The sequence below is a fragment of the Equus przewalskii genome, chromosome 17 (assembly GCF_037783145.1).
Source record: "Equus przewalskii isolate Varuska chromosome 17, EquPr2, whole genome shotgun sequence".
NCBI classification, from domain to species: domain Eukaryota; kingdom Metazoa; phylum Chordata; class Mammalia; order Perissodactyla; family Equidae; genus Equus; species Equus przewalskii.
The window spans coordinates 75,875,890-75,890,895 of NC_091847.1; the positions used below are offsets into that span (position 1 = coordinate 75,875,890).

The window sequence follows — 15,006 nt, forward strand, 5'->3', positions numbered from 1 at the left end:
CTTAGGACCCTTTTTTGCATGAAATACGATAAAAGAGAGCAGAGAGGATCTCTATGCTGTAGATCAAAAGGTCAAGGGTCTAGGTGTTATCTACGTCTTAAAAGTACAATATAAAGGGATTTTCTTTAAAAGGGACTTCTTGTCATTTACCCATGACCTTACTGAACAAAAACATTCGATGTCTTTATTCATATATTCCTATTAAACTAGACAACCAAGCTGTAGACCCAATAAACTATTAACATCCTACAGTAACTAAAGACACATATTAGAGCCTCAGCACCTTCATCAGTCTATTTCATCCTTTATCTGGACTGTGGAATTTTTCATGGGGAATGTGGAGCCAGGGCCACCAACTACAAAGAGTCAATTAGTACGTCTGGAATAACAGACTATGCGGAGGTCAAGACCCAATCATTGGTCAGGCCAGTGTTGCCTTCAGCAAGAAAGATCTTGTCCCTATACATTCATAGCTCACATATTTAGCCAGAAAAACAAACATGAAGGATAAAAAAAGTCCACAGGATATATTATTCAATAAGAATAAGAAAGCCAGAATGTACTAACTTTGAGGGTTAATTTCTTTGTAGCACATCACTTTAAGGATGTGAGTTACTTTAGCGGGGAAAAAAAACCCAGAACGGGCCAATGGTTTAGGTTTATGAAAAAGAGACAGGAAGCAGGAAAGCAAAGAAATTCAGATCAACAAATGAAAAAGAAGGGAGTAAATAATAGTAAATAAAATGAAAAGCTAAGAGAAGAAAGGAAGTGATGGGAAACACAGCACTGTCGGTTGCCTGTCAGGTCTGCTGCAAGCCCATCTTGGGCCCCTATAATTTTTACTTCCCACTTACAGTTAAAAACTCTTCTACTCTATTTCTAATTCACCTGAGAGTTCCATGAATACAGTCAGGAAATTTCATTGTGAAATATACTTTTCAATACTCCTACATGAGGGTATTAATTCAATGAATATTTATAAAGTATTTACTATGAAGATACAGCAGTAAATGAGAGAGCCTAAAATCCCTACTCTGAGGAATCTTGCAGTTAAGGAGGACAGACAATAGACAAAATACGTAAATTATATAGTGTATTAGAAGGTGATATGCACTATGGAGAGAAATAAGGCAGGAAAAGGAGTGAAGGGGGGGTGGGAAGGGGTTTGCAGTTTTAAATATAGTAGTCAGAGATACTTAAAAATACTAGGCATCCACACAAATAATAACAAAAACACAAAACTGCTGGTGTGGTATACAATGTGGGCCTTATGATCCAATTCCTGTTCACCTTACTACAGGAGAGAAGTACCGGAGTCTTAGTACCACTGTGATTCTCTGGAAGGTTGTCACCTTCTGTAGGGTCCTGACGGCCACTATAATATAACCCAGGCTGGAAGTCTTCTGTATCCACTAAAAACAGGGAATAATCCTGGCCTGCAGCTACACTCCAGACTCCATTTTTACCGTTTACCTGCAACGACAGCAAGATATTGCCTGTGTAAGATGTTAACAATCAGATAAAAATTCAGATCCACAGGAAGTGAAATGTAATATTACTTAAACAGGTACGGTGCAAAGTCAGTCATATCTCAGAGGGCAAAACTCACCCAGCAACATACCCAATCAATTCCAGAAAAGATGCAGGAATAGGAAGGAATTCTTTGTTTAGCTTTTAAATTTGTAACTGGATTGTTTCCATAAACATCTGAAAAACTGGAATTTAAAAAGGAAAAACTATAGATCTGATTTTTTAATTGTTATTTTTGGAAGTCCCCACAGGACTCAGCCTGTACTACAGTTAAGAGACCCAAAAACTTCTACAGCCCTATTCTGACAGATAGGGCACATCTTTGTCCATTCACATCTAGCTGTGTGCACAAAAATCAAGGTAAAAAGAAAATCTAACATGGCTAAATTCCATTCTGGCCAACTAAACCCTTGTGTGCTAAAATTCAGTTTTCCCACTTGGAACTCACTACCTCTCTGATGTGACTTCACTGTGCCAACTCCCAGGATGCTGAAACAGGCAGGACCCCTTTGGGGCCCATCTACATGGATCCCCTAGACCAGTGGTTCTCAACGTGTGGTCTTTGAAGCAGCAGCAGGAACCACCTAAGAACACGTTAGAAATGCAAACTCAGGCCACAGAGCTACGGGGAGTGGGACCCAGCAATGTGCTTTAGCAAGCTCTCCAGGTGATTCTGATGTATGCAAAGGTTTGAGAACCACTGCCTTAAATCAATAGTTTTCAAACCTCAGGATTCCACATAGTGATTCAGGAACCACCATGGAAAAGCCCGTGCCAGGGCCATCTTTCAAATAAAGTAGTTCCATGTTTATCTGTTTTATGTACGGGATTACACATAAGATTTCATTTGAAGAAAGTGTTCTGCTATGGAAATTACTGGCCCAACCTCCAAACCCAACTTCAGCTGTGGCCCCCGAGACTGAGAAGTAAAATCCCCCTAATCTGTTAGATTCTGTGTGTCTAGAAGGCTCCAAATCCTAGGTGATTAGGCATTTGTGTGAGTGTGTGTGTGTGCACGTCTCCACTACTTTATAGCTATCCAAATAACTGACTTCCTGTTAATTTTGCAAAGAATGAATTAAAACTTTTGCAGAAGGAAACACCCTTCTTCTTAGTCTCTGATCAAAACTAATTCAGATCACTCTGCCTTGACTTTTAATTCACAACTAAAATGACTTCAAAATGTTTTTCTCACCCTTCCCCCAAATAAAAAAACCAAAATTCTGATGCTGTAATTTTTGTATGTACAGTTAAAAAGTGATGAAACTAAAACCTTATAACAAACTGTAATCTCTTGGCCAACTAAAATGTTAAATAAAAATTTGATTTCCAGGGTCTCCATGCTATATTACAAAACCTTCATCTGTATAAATGCATGATCTACTTTATTCAAATAAAAAAGAAAAACAAGGAACAATGATTTACCATATCTTTATTTGTGACTAACTATCAGAAATTGAATATCACACCACGGAATTTTTTTTTTTTTGAGGAAGATTAGCCCTGAGCTAACATCTGCTGCCAATCCTCCTCTTTTTGCTGAGGAAGACTGGCCCTGAGCTAACATCTGTGCCCATCTTCCTCCACTTTATATGTGGGACGCCTACCACAGCATGGCATGCCAAGCGGTGCCATGTCAGTACCCGGGATCTGAACCAGCGAACTCCGGGCCACCGAAGCGGAACGTGCAAACCTAACTGCTGCACCACCAGGCTGGCCCCTGAAATGTTTTATACCGAAAATATTTTATTTAAGATTGGAGCTAGAAGTAATAACTGTTCCCTAACTTTTTTAAAAAAAACTTTCCTTCCCAGTAAAATTAAGTTCACTGGAAGGAAAGGCAGCACATAAGTCATATATAGTGATGGATGCACAGTACATACTGAATACACAAATTATTGGAATGTGTATTAACAGTAGCGTATATTTGAATCATATTCCTGAAACTGAGGTAACTATCTTTTTTCAGTCTCTACAACTCAGTGGAGGGAGCATGTCTTGGGAGAGGGTAGATATCAGAATCAAACTACAAATACAAGAGCTCCATATTTTATTCTATTAGGCTATCACCATGCACATTCCCCGCCCACCATCCCTCAAAAAACAAACAAATCTTGTATAAGGAGTCAATACTATCAATGAGAATTTAGTATTTCTGCAGGTGGGGCAGAAAAAAAGGTTGAGAAACACTCCTCTAGAACTGCATCTAAACAGGACTAAAAAGCTACCAATCTTTCAATAGCATTACTTGAACTAAAACCAATTCACACAACAGTGAAGAAATCATCTATACTTTTAATTTCACTATAGAAAATAAAAAGAGTTTAAAAAAAGGTTTAATACTATAACTACGTACATTAAAAAAAACCAAAAAACTTTTTGTGAGGAAGATTGGCCTGAGCTAACATCTGTTGCCAATCTTCCTCTGTTTTATGTGGGACAGCACCACAGCATGGCTTGATGAGCAGTGCCAGGTCTGCACCCAGGATCTGAACCTATGAACCACGGGCCACCAAAGCAGAGCACATGAACTTAACCACCGTGCCACTGGGCTGGCAAAAAACACCACCACCAAATAATATGTAAAAGTCAAACTTCAGTGAGAATTCAAAGAGTAGGCATTATTTGGTAGTATAAAGCTCAGAAGTCAACACCATAGTCCTAGAGATACTTGTTTTAAAAGAAAGAACTTTTTCATTTTTGCCTTTAAAACAAAGACAGAAGAACGGACTATTCAATGAACAGTGGCAGTTAAGAAGAAAAGAAACATAAACTAACATAAAAAAAGAACATTTAGCTTGAAAACAAATAGCTTCAGGTTTTTAAAAAATTTTTTTAAGTACGTCAAAACAAATTTAGGTTACAAATATAGAAGTCTGCTAATTTTTTAAAACACAAAATGGAGAAATATCAAGTGTTATAACTCAGAATTCTGGAATAAGTTGCTATAAAAGTTATCAAGCTGACAAAAATACCTTTGCAAGACGAGGAACTGTTGTTGGAAAATCGGAATGCCCAAGTTGACCAAAGGTATTGCTACCCCATGAGTAAACCTGTTAGAAAATCAAGCAAAGCAGGTAAGAGTTGTGAGTCTGATTTTGCACATCAGCTCTGAATCTGGATAATATATGTATATACCAACAGTTACACACAGATTACTTATACTAGGCTTTCCACTCTTTAAAATAACAGACATTAAGAAAATTCATTTTTTCCATTAAAAAATTTTTTGAGGTATAATTGATAAGTATTAGTTTCAAGTGTACAACACAAAGATTCAACATTTGTATGTGTTGTGAAATGCTTACCACAATAAGTCTAGTTAACATTCATCACTATACATAATAACAAATTTTTGTGTGATGAAAGCTAAGAATTACTCCCTTAGTAACTTTTAAGTATGCAATACAGTATTATCATTTTTTTTTTTAAGATTGGCACCTGGGCTAACAACTGTTGCCAATCTTTCTTCTTTTTTTTTTTTTTTTTTTCTGCTTTATCTCCCCAAACCCCACCGTACATAGTTGTATATCTTAGCTGCAGGTCCTTCTAGTTGTGGGATGCGGGATGCCGCCTCAACGTAGCCTGACCAGCGGTGCCATGTCCGCGCCCAGGATCTGAACCCTGGGCCGCCGCAGCAGAGCGTGCGAACTTAACCACTCAGCCACGGAGCCAGCCCCAGTATTATTAACTATAGCAGCAATGCTGTACATTAGATTCCTTCACTCATTCATTTTATAGCTGGAAGTTTGTACCTTTTGACCCCCTTCACCCATTTTGCCCACCCACCCACCCCCTGCCTCTGGCAACCACCAACCTATTCTCTGTATCTATGAGCTCGGGTTGTTGTTGTTGTTGTTTTTAGATTCCACATAAAAGTGAGATCATATGGCATTTGTGTTTCTCTGTCTAATCTAAGAAAAATTCATTTTTAAATAAAACCAGAGATAATGGGCAGACAGAGTACATAGGAAGACACATAGCCCAAGGGTTAACAACAACGAGCGTTTTTCAGGTGTTTACTACCTGCCAGGCATTGTTCTTAACACTTTCTTCATATTAATTAATCCTTAATTCTCACAACAATCCTTTTTTTTTTTTTACAGATGAGAAAACTGGCCCAGAGAAGTCACAAACTTGTTAAGTGGTAGAGCCAGGATTTAATCCCAGGAATTATCCTATACTTCCTCTTACAAAGAAAGTGATAAAAAATAAGGTAAGTGCTATAAAGAAAAAGGAAGCATGATTCTTTACTCTGTAGATAGAAAACCTTTCAATACATGAAGAGTCATTGTAGGAGAATCAGAAGTACCTATGCTCCACCACAGACAAAAGAAAACTAGATTCCAATGATGATGTTTAACGAAAATGGTTTTGTTTTTTCTGATTATAAAACGAATTCATGGTCACTGTACAAACTGTGACAGTACAAAGAAACAAAAAGAAAGTGAAAACCTCCGATGAATCGAACACTTAGAGAAAACTACTATTTTGTTTTGGGAACAGACACATTTCCAGAAATTTTAATGTCTACTAAATAGAATGTATTTATATACAAAATGGAAAGTGCAAAATGGGACTATACTATCATTGCTGTTTTGTGATCTTACATTTTTACTTAATGCTATGCGTTGACATTTTTCTATGTCAATAAATATAGAGCTACAACATCATTTATAGTAACTACATAGAACTCCACTGTGGGTGTAGTTTAATCAATTACCTAATGATGTAAGCATACTTATTAATAATTACTTTTTGGGGCTGGCCCTGTGGTGCAGCAGGTAAGTGCGCATGTTCCGCTTCTGTGGCCCGGTTCGCCGGTTTGGATCCCGGGCACCCCTTGTCACGCCATGCTGTGGTAGGCATCCCACATATAAAATAGAGGAAGGTGGGCAAGGATGTTAGCTCAGGGCCAGTCTTCCTCAGCAAAAAGAGGAGGATTGGTAGCAGTTAGCTCAGAGCTCATCCTCCTCAAAAAAAAAAAAAAAATTTATTTTCAATTCTTCAATATAAAAAATTACATTAAAAATCCTTGAGTATACATATTTGTGTATCTATTTCCTTAGGCTAAATTCCTAGGCAAAACCTCTGGGTCAATGAATATGTACGTTCTGATTTATGATACATACCGACAAACTGTCTTCCAGCAAGGTCCAATGTACATTCCCACCAGCACTGTATGTACCTTTTTCCCATCCTAACCAACATCCAGTATTAAATGCAGTCCTTGCTAATCTGATAGGTGAGAAAATATTTTACTGTTGTTTTAATTTAAATTTGTTTACTAAGTGGTTGACTATCTTTTCACTCATTTCAGGCCTTTTCTATTTCTTCTTTTATGAATGGAATATAAATATCCTTTGACAATAATTCTTCATGCATCAGGCAGGAATACTTTATTATATGCGTTACAAATTTTTTTTCCAGCTTATGTATCTTAATTGTTTGCGGTGTTTTTTGCTGTTTAAGACTGTTGAATTATTATGCAGACAGACATATCTCTACTTTATAATTTCTGGTTTTTTGATGTGATGTCCTTTTCTACTCCTCAGGTTTCTACTCCTCAGGTTATTGAAAAAAATAACCTAAATTTGTTCTTACACATGTATGGTTTTATTTTTTAACATCTACATCTTCATTCCATCCAGAAGTAGAATATGTAAAGTTACCTTAATTTTCTTCTGCAAATAAAAAGCCAGTGGTTCCAACAGTATTTACTGACTACTCAGTCTTGTTTCTCCAACTGATAAGAAAAGCCCACTTTATCATACACTAAATTCTCATGCATATTGGGGTCTGTTTTTAGTCTACAGGTATATTTCTGTTCCACTGATCTGTTTTTAGTTTTATTTTTTATAAGACCAATTCTTACCCTTCCTTTCTGTTCTTTTTCAGAATTTATGTGACTCACCTCCTATATTTATTCTCCTGGAATATTTTGGGGATTATTTTATCAAGTTGTAAATGTTATATTGGAATATTTTGGGGACTGTACTGAATTTACACTGGTCTTATTTAAGGCTCTAGGAAGAAACGGCATTTCTGCAACGTTGACTCATCTAAAAATAAAATCTCTCTCCCTTTACTCCTATTTTATTTTATGATCTATGAGAAGAGTTTTCCAGGTTGTGTCATATGGGCGCTACAAGTTTTCTATTAAGAATATTCCTATTTTGGGCTGGCCCCGTGGCCGAGTGGTTAGGTTCGCGCGCTCCGCTGCAGGCGGCCCAGTGTTTCGTTAGTTCGAATCCTGGGCGCGGACATGGCACTGCTCATTAGACCACGCTGAGGCAGCGTCCCACATGCCACAACTAGAAGAACCCACAACGAAGAATACACAACTATGTACCGGGGGGCTTTGGGGAGAAAAAGGAAAAAATAAAAAAAATCTTAAGAAAAAAAAAAAAAAAAAAAAAAGAAGAATATTCCTATTTCCTTAATACTTTTGCTGTAATTATGAACAGCTTCTTTTTCCTTAAGGACATTTTCGCTTTTCTCTTTTGTTTGTAAGAAAGCTAGCAATTTTTATACGTTTATTTTGTAACTGATCACCTTCCTAATCTCTTATTTTTAAGCCTTTTAGATTCATAATATTAATAACAATAAATTATCCTTTTCTTTCCTAATATTTACATTTATTTATATGGACTATGTTAGTTTTTCGGCTAGCCTAGTATGCGAAATTTAAAATAAACTAAAATATTTAAAGGGTTTAGAATCCTTTAAGGACTTTTCCTAAAAAGACAAAGGGAGTGATGAAAAATCACTGTATGAATATACTTAAGAATAACTCGAACAACTACTTTTCTTAGGAGGGTTATGAATATGGGCATGGTCTTAAGTGATTCTGGAGGCCACTTTCAGGTCCCATAATTTTAAAGAGAAATGCCTTTTTTTCTTTTCTTAGTGTCTTACTTGCAGATTTTCTTCATCAAAGAACTAATAAAAATTCACCAATACCCTGGAAAATTCTGAGTTCTACTTTTCAATGAGAGCATGTTATAGAAAGCTTCTTTGTCAGGGAGACCAGTGTTTAATCCATACTCTACTACCACATGTGTGACTTGAGACAAAGTTACATAATTTCTCGAAACCTCCCTTTCCTCATCTGTAAAATGGAAATAACAATGCAATGTAAAACACTGGAAAGATCAAATGAGACATGGTATTGTTGCCTGACACGTAGCAGATACTCAGTAAACGATGGTGCAATCTTGTCTTGTTGGCCTTCCACGAAATTAAGATCAGCTTTTAATAGTCTGCCTCCTACCTGGGATTTCGCAGTAAGTGCAAGAGAATGGTAACCACCTGCCTCCAGATGGATTACTTCTTTGCCATCCAGACATTTCACACACAATGGCTGAAGCCTTAAAGAAAAACATGGACACACACACACAAACTCAAAGTAAGAAGTAGTCTCAGCAAGGATTATAGCCTTTCTCAAATTATAGAGCAAGTGCTTTCAAGGAAAAATAAACATTTCAAAAGAAAACATTAAATAAAAATACTGGATGTATGTTCAATCTACTCCTAAGTATTATAAGTAATTGTGCATGGTTTTAATTTTATCTTTGTCTGTCAATCACTAATTAACCACCATAATTCAGAATGTGTTGTGAATCATGAAACTACTAAATCACTCATACAGCAGAGTCCGTAGCAGGGTATGCTGAGGACGCAATAACGTGTAGCCATGTTTGCCTTCACTCTTCATATTGACTGGCTGTCTGAGACGGCCGCTCCATCACAGACCTTCACCAGTGCCAAAAATACCATAAGAGCTCCTCTTCACAAACGACAGTGTTCCTTGATTACATGGGCAGAAATGGTTTAACACTGTGGTTAAAGCGATTTTGGCAGTAGCCGAGAGACATCTTTCAGGTTAAAAAAATTGTTGGCTCTTTTTTATAAGTTAAAAACTCGAACCATTCAAGTTTGTCAATGAAATACAATCTTATCCCAAACTCCTCTTTCTGTATTCCAAGATGAATATACATCAAAGAGGTGACGGAAAGGTACAGCATGGATACTTGAGTCCTTTGTTTTTAGGAACAAATTCAAGACTAAGACGACAGTTTTTGGGTTTTTTTCCTTTAATCTGGAGCTAGAAGGGACCAGACTTCTATGAGGAAATGGAGATGAGAGACCTTCACAGGAGAGAGGGTTGTTTAAGCCCATTCCTAACAGCAAATCCCGGTGGCACTTACCTAGGCAGCACATCGCCATGGCCCAGCTGCCCTTCCTTCCCTTTGCCCCAGGTCCACACCTCTGTTCTCAGGGAAGGCAGGAGTGCATCTGCTTCTCCACTGTATGTAGGGGTCAAAACCACCGTCCGCGTTTTCACCCGTGCAGCTTTTCTTAAGAGCCTGGGGGAAACTGAAAACAAATCAGAGATGGGGTGAGGGGGTAGACAGGTCGGAAAAAAGATATCATTTTGATAAGCTGCTGACTTTCAAAGAGACACACTGACATGGTATTTATGAAGTACATTCTATAGGTTCTCCGCAAAAATGGAGCTTTAATAGTCAAATGAGTTTGGTAAATGCTGCCTACTACATCCTATCCTCCCACTACCTGCCCCATAGAAATTCACACATACATTAGCATGCTAAAGGCACTGACAAGTCCTACAATGAAAAGGCCTGTTTCAATTTGTTTAACACAGCCCCACTCCCAAACATTTGGCCACAGAATCCTTTTTTGTATAACCTTTATGTTACACAGGATGTCGGTGTGACATCCTAAGGAACTTATATTCTAAAGAACATGCTTAACAAAATACTACACTAAAACCGATAAATACGTTTTCTATTTCAAAGCAGAGTTAACTTAGATCTTTCCAAGCCAAGATCTAAGTTCAAATATATTATAAATATTCTAGTGAAGTATTTATTTTTGATACAAAATTTAAAAGTTTCTACGGTGGTAAAAAGTAAATAAATGGGAAGTACTAAAAAGTTGTTGTATTTTGCTTGCCTACATCAAATTATTTTATAGAGAAATTAACCTTTAAAAAAGAATGATAACATCTTTTATAGTGCTCAAAATTATAACAAAGGCATAAAACACCATGTAAATCTTGTATACCAATTTGGTGACAGGATGGATATGTCTTGAGGAAAATCATCAAATGTCACTAAATACAGACTTAGTCACTTTTTCATTAAATTGTGGGTCACAAAAAAGTGATCATCACCGGCTAAGATCAACACCTTTTCTGGCGAGTGTACCATTCATTTGTACATACAGAGACTAGCAAACAAAACCTACGTGAAGTTTCCTCAAAGATGTATTTCAGATAATTTTAAAAGAAAGAGGTGAAAAAGAGTACGTGTAAGATTTTTCTAAAGATACTTTAGGTTACTAAGTAAAATTTAACCTAAGGAAATAAACCTGTTGGTGGGACTGCATATTCATATGATCTAATGACATGACAAAAATCAATATTCCACATGTATGGTTTAAGGAAATCTCAAATATGTTTACACTAAAAATGCTAAAGGACATTTCAGAAAAGAAAATTTTGACACAAGATTCTCTTTCAGACTTCATAGAATTCATGGGCTTTCTTTACACACACACACGAACACACCCAAATTGATCAGGACTAAGGGTTTTATTTGTGTAGATGAAAATCTAGTGGCAAGGAGAATAAGGAGGCAGGATAACAGAAGTGCTCAGTGGCACAACAGAGCAATAAGTAAACAGAACAAGTATAGGAAACAGGGGTAGAGCAGGAAAGGTAAGTTTTAGTACAGCCTAGGATTCCAAACTTTAGAGCTTTGCGCAAAATAGCGTAAAGCAGGGGTTGGTAAACTATAGCCCATGGGCCAAATACAGTACATTGCCTGTTTTCGCAAATAAAGTTTTACTGGAATACAGCCTTGCTCATTTAGTTACGTACTGTCTATGGCTGCTTTTAGGCAATAACAGCAAAGTTGAGTAGTTGTATGACAGAGACCGTATGGCCTGCAAATCATAAAATATTTCTCTTTACCTCTTTACATAACAAGTTTACCAGCTCCAGGTCTAATCCAATGCTTTTCACACTTTAAAGTGCACACTAATCACGCAGGGATCTTGTTATAATACATGTTCTGATTGAATACAAAAAGCTAGTTTATTATAATATAGCATGTGATGTCAGGAGCATCTTGGATTCACCAAAAGTCAATTCACAAAACCTGGTTATTTCCTTACCTTGTGACAACAATCCAGGGAGGGAAAGTCTTCGGCTGCCTCCCTCTGATTCTTCTTCTCTGATATCTACAAGACTTGAACTTTTCTTTCCTTGCATTGATTCCTGTTTCACCTGCTCTTCTCGGCTATCTTTCAGACCTTCCGGGCCTATGGAACTACCGCCTGCCTGAGCCCCAGGTTCACAAGGGGCTGTACTATAAAAGTTCATAACTTTCTTAAGAGACAAGGCCCCAGCTTCATATGTAGCAGCCACTCTCACACCAACAGCAGATGCGCAAGAGACCACTAGGCTGTTTAGGGCTGAGGTGCTTGTGGTCGGTGGACTGTGAAGATTAGGAATTGCTTCTTTTACAAGAGGCTAAAATATACACACATAAAAAAGTATATAAAAATATAATCCTGCATACAACAAGCAATCAATAACAAGAAAGTTTAATATCCATTACTCTCTGTAAATATAAGACTCTAAAACAAAGGCTTCTTCATCTCCAACTTAAAGGGATCCACTCTTGATCATAAATTTAACAAATTATATGGAAATGAGTACTCAAAATACAGTTTCTTATCAAAAATACTTCCTTTTTTTTCAGAAGGAGGAAGATTCACCCTGAGCTAATATCCACTGCCAATCCTCCTCCTTTTTTTGCTTGAGGAAGATTAGCCCTGAGCTAACATCTGCACCAATCCTCCTCTATTTTTTGTATGTGGGATGCCTCCAGAGCATGGCTGATAAGTGGAGTAGGTCTGTGCCCAAGATCCAAACCTGTGAACCCGGGCTGCTGAAGCGGAGAATGCAGAACTTCAACCACTATGCCACAGGGCCGGCCCCCAAACTATCTCCTTTTGAGTGCTGTTTTTCCATGGTATTTAAAAATAAGTCCCAGCTGCTTTTATAAAATTAAGCACAGTAAAAGGGGAGAGGAAATAAAGGTATGGAAAACACAGCCTTTAATATGAAGTACACTGTGACAGCCCTGGATAGAAAATTGCACAGATTCAAGTTTTACAATTGATCGCTTTTAGGAAATTTTACACAGATTGCTACTAAGAAATATCAGAAAAAACTATGGTTTTTTTTAAAAAAAAAAAGGCTTTTCCTAAAATGTTTTATAAATGGAAATTCAGGTACAGCATACATAGGCAGAAAAATAAGTTACACCTCTGACCTATCAGTCCCCAAATTATGTTCTTAAATTCAAGTCCTTCTACATCCCATCAATGAGTTATTTTCCATGACCAGGGGCTGCGTCAGCTGAAGAGTTACCTTTGCTCTTGCTACCACAGAGAGTAGATGGGGTAGGTTAATAATTAAACATTCAGAACCAATATTCTTAGTGTTATTCATAGCTGTATTAGAAAGTCAAACTGAAGTTTTCTAATACCTTAGTGAAAAATCAGTTGAAACTTACTCTGAGCTGTCAAACACCACTGTCTACTAAAAAGGAAAGTCATTAAATGTACTTGCTAAACACACAAAAAAGTTTCTGGCTTATCAGCATAGGTCACATGAAAAATTTGCTTCCTATGCTATCCAAAGCGTATATATACATTCCTTAATTTGTCCTGAATTGAAAACCAATCCAAAAAAAATTTTTTTAACACTGGCTTTTGATTTTCTTAAAGGAAGTAATTCCTGTGGCCTAACACGCATAGAGCCTGAATTAAAGTAGGTACTCAATACACTTTGTTGAATTAAATACTAAATTCATAAGAGTTATTTCTGTGCAACTGAGTCTTTAATTAAATATACGACAAAATAAACAAATATACTATATAAAACAAAAGATAAATACAAAGCCTATTACTTCCTTGGTGATACAGTTCCCATGATAACTTGTTCAGAAGAACCAACATGTCTATTTTCACTCTTTGTTTACAGAAGCTCATAATAAAAGCAGCCATGGTATTTAGGGGTGACTAGTTTAAGGGGTTCTTATATAAACTTCAAACTATTTTTTAACTGGCTCCTCTACTTAATTATATTTAACAATACATAAAATAAACAAAACAAAAACACCTAACCAGCAATTTTGATGAAAGACATAATTTTAGGAGTCCCAGTCAACTAATAATAAAATTCAGTAGTGAGATATAGTTAGTCTTCACTGCCAAATATTATGATTTATTTCACAAAAGTAAGATAGTCTTTCAATTATATTTGGCCAGAAGATAAAAAACTTGTCTTAAACTACATAAATTCCTCGTAAGTACGACTGAGGCACTATTCACAAAAACAGAATTAAATTTAGTATAAACACACACTGCCAACTTTTGTTAAACACACATGCTTTAGCATGGGTAACAAAAAATTTACGCGTTTACAAAATAAGTCCAAAGGAAAATGCAATTTCAATGACGATAATCAAATAAACTGTATACAATAAACTGTTAACTTCAAATTTAATAAATTAGAGAAATGATTTTTAACAAGTCAAACTTTTTCACAAGCATTTTCAAGTCTAAGAATTTTCTACATGCATTCCTGTTAAATTATTTCTTTTGTTTTGTTTAGATTTTTATAATACCTTTCTCCAAACAGCTTATTCTTAAAGAGAAATAAAATATCCACAAGCTTCAGTGAGTAAACTGCAAAATAAAAACTGTTTCTTAAAACACCTTAAGCCACGTTCTCACTCTGCCAAAGTGAACAACGGGAATAAAGATTCAAGAGGCTACGTGGTTTCAAAACCTGAAAACACACCACAGGACAGTTCTTTTTGTTTTATTTTCTTATACAGGTAAAAGCAAAATTAAAAGGCTTACACTACAAGTAAAGAACAGATTATCCTTTTAAAACAATTTGTTTTAAGCAGGGAGACTCAAGCTTTACTGTATGCTACTGGTAAATAGCTTTTCTCCATTTACAAGTTTTCAAAATGAGAGTAGTTTAAATAACATGAAGAAAATATTAACCCCCTCCCCCACAATAAAGCCCAGTAACGACCACAGGTATAGCTGAAAAATATTTAAACAATATGTGATGCCAGTAAGTTTTCTTTCTAAGTCTGCCTACAATTGAGGGATCCACCACATAACAACCTTCTCTGATAAAGAAGGCAAAGACTTTTCTCTACTTAATCTGGAGAGTAGCACAAACACAGGTGAGAAGAATCTTGTAAATATAAACTATAGTAGATTAAACTATTTAAGGGCTCACCAAAATTCAGCACCTTAGCCATGGGGGAAAAGTACTAGGAAAAAAAATAGGATTTTGTTACTTACAAAACAAGCCTAGCATGACATTTTTCAACATCATAAAGGGCCAGAATTTGA

General features: G+C 36.5%; 1 protein-coding gene across 10 annotated transcripts in view; it reads right to left on the bottom strand.

Moving 5' to 3' along the window:
- Positions 1-15,006, bottom strand: part of ALS2 (alsin Rho guanine nucleotide exchange factor ALS2) — a 72,333-nt gene that overhangs the window by 39,129 nt on the left and 18,198 nt on the right. For 9 of the 10 annotated variants that reach the window (XM_070580709.1, XM_070580715.1, XM_070580716.1 and 6 more), the window contains 5 exons: positions 11,734-12,091; positions 9,741-9,909; positions 8,804-8,900; positions 4,506-4,583; positions 1,291-1,473 (listed from right to left, as the gene is read on the bottom strand). In XM_070580709.1, the coding sequence (XP_070436810.1) occupies positions 1,291-1,473; positions 4,506-4,583; positions 8,804-8,900; positions 9,741-9,909; positions 11,734-12,091 (885 nt within the window). Of the gene's footprint in view, positions 1-1,290; positions 1,474-1,981; positions 2,115-4,505; positions 4,584-8,803; positions 8,901-9,740; positions 9,910-11,733; positions 12,092-15,006 lie in introns of all 10 variants that reach the window. The other variant, XR_011528525.1, reaches the window with a different exon arrangement.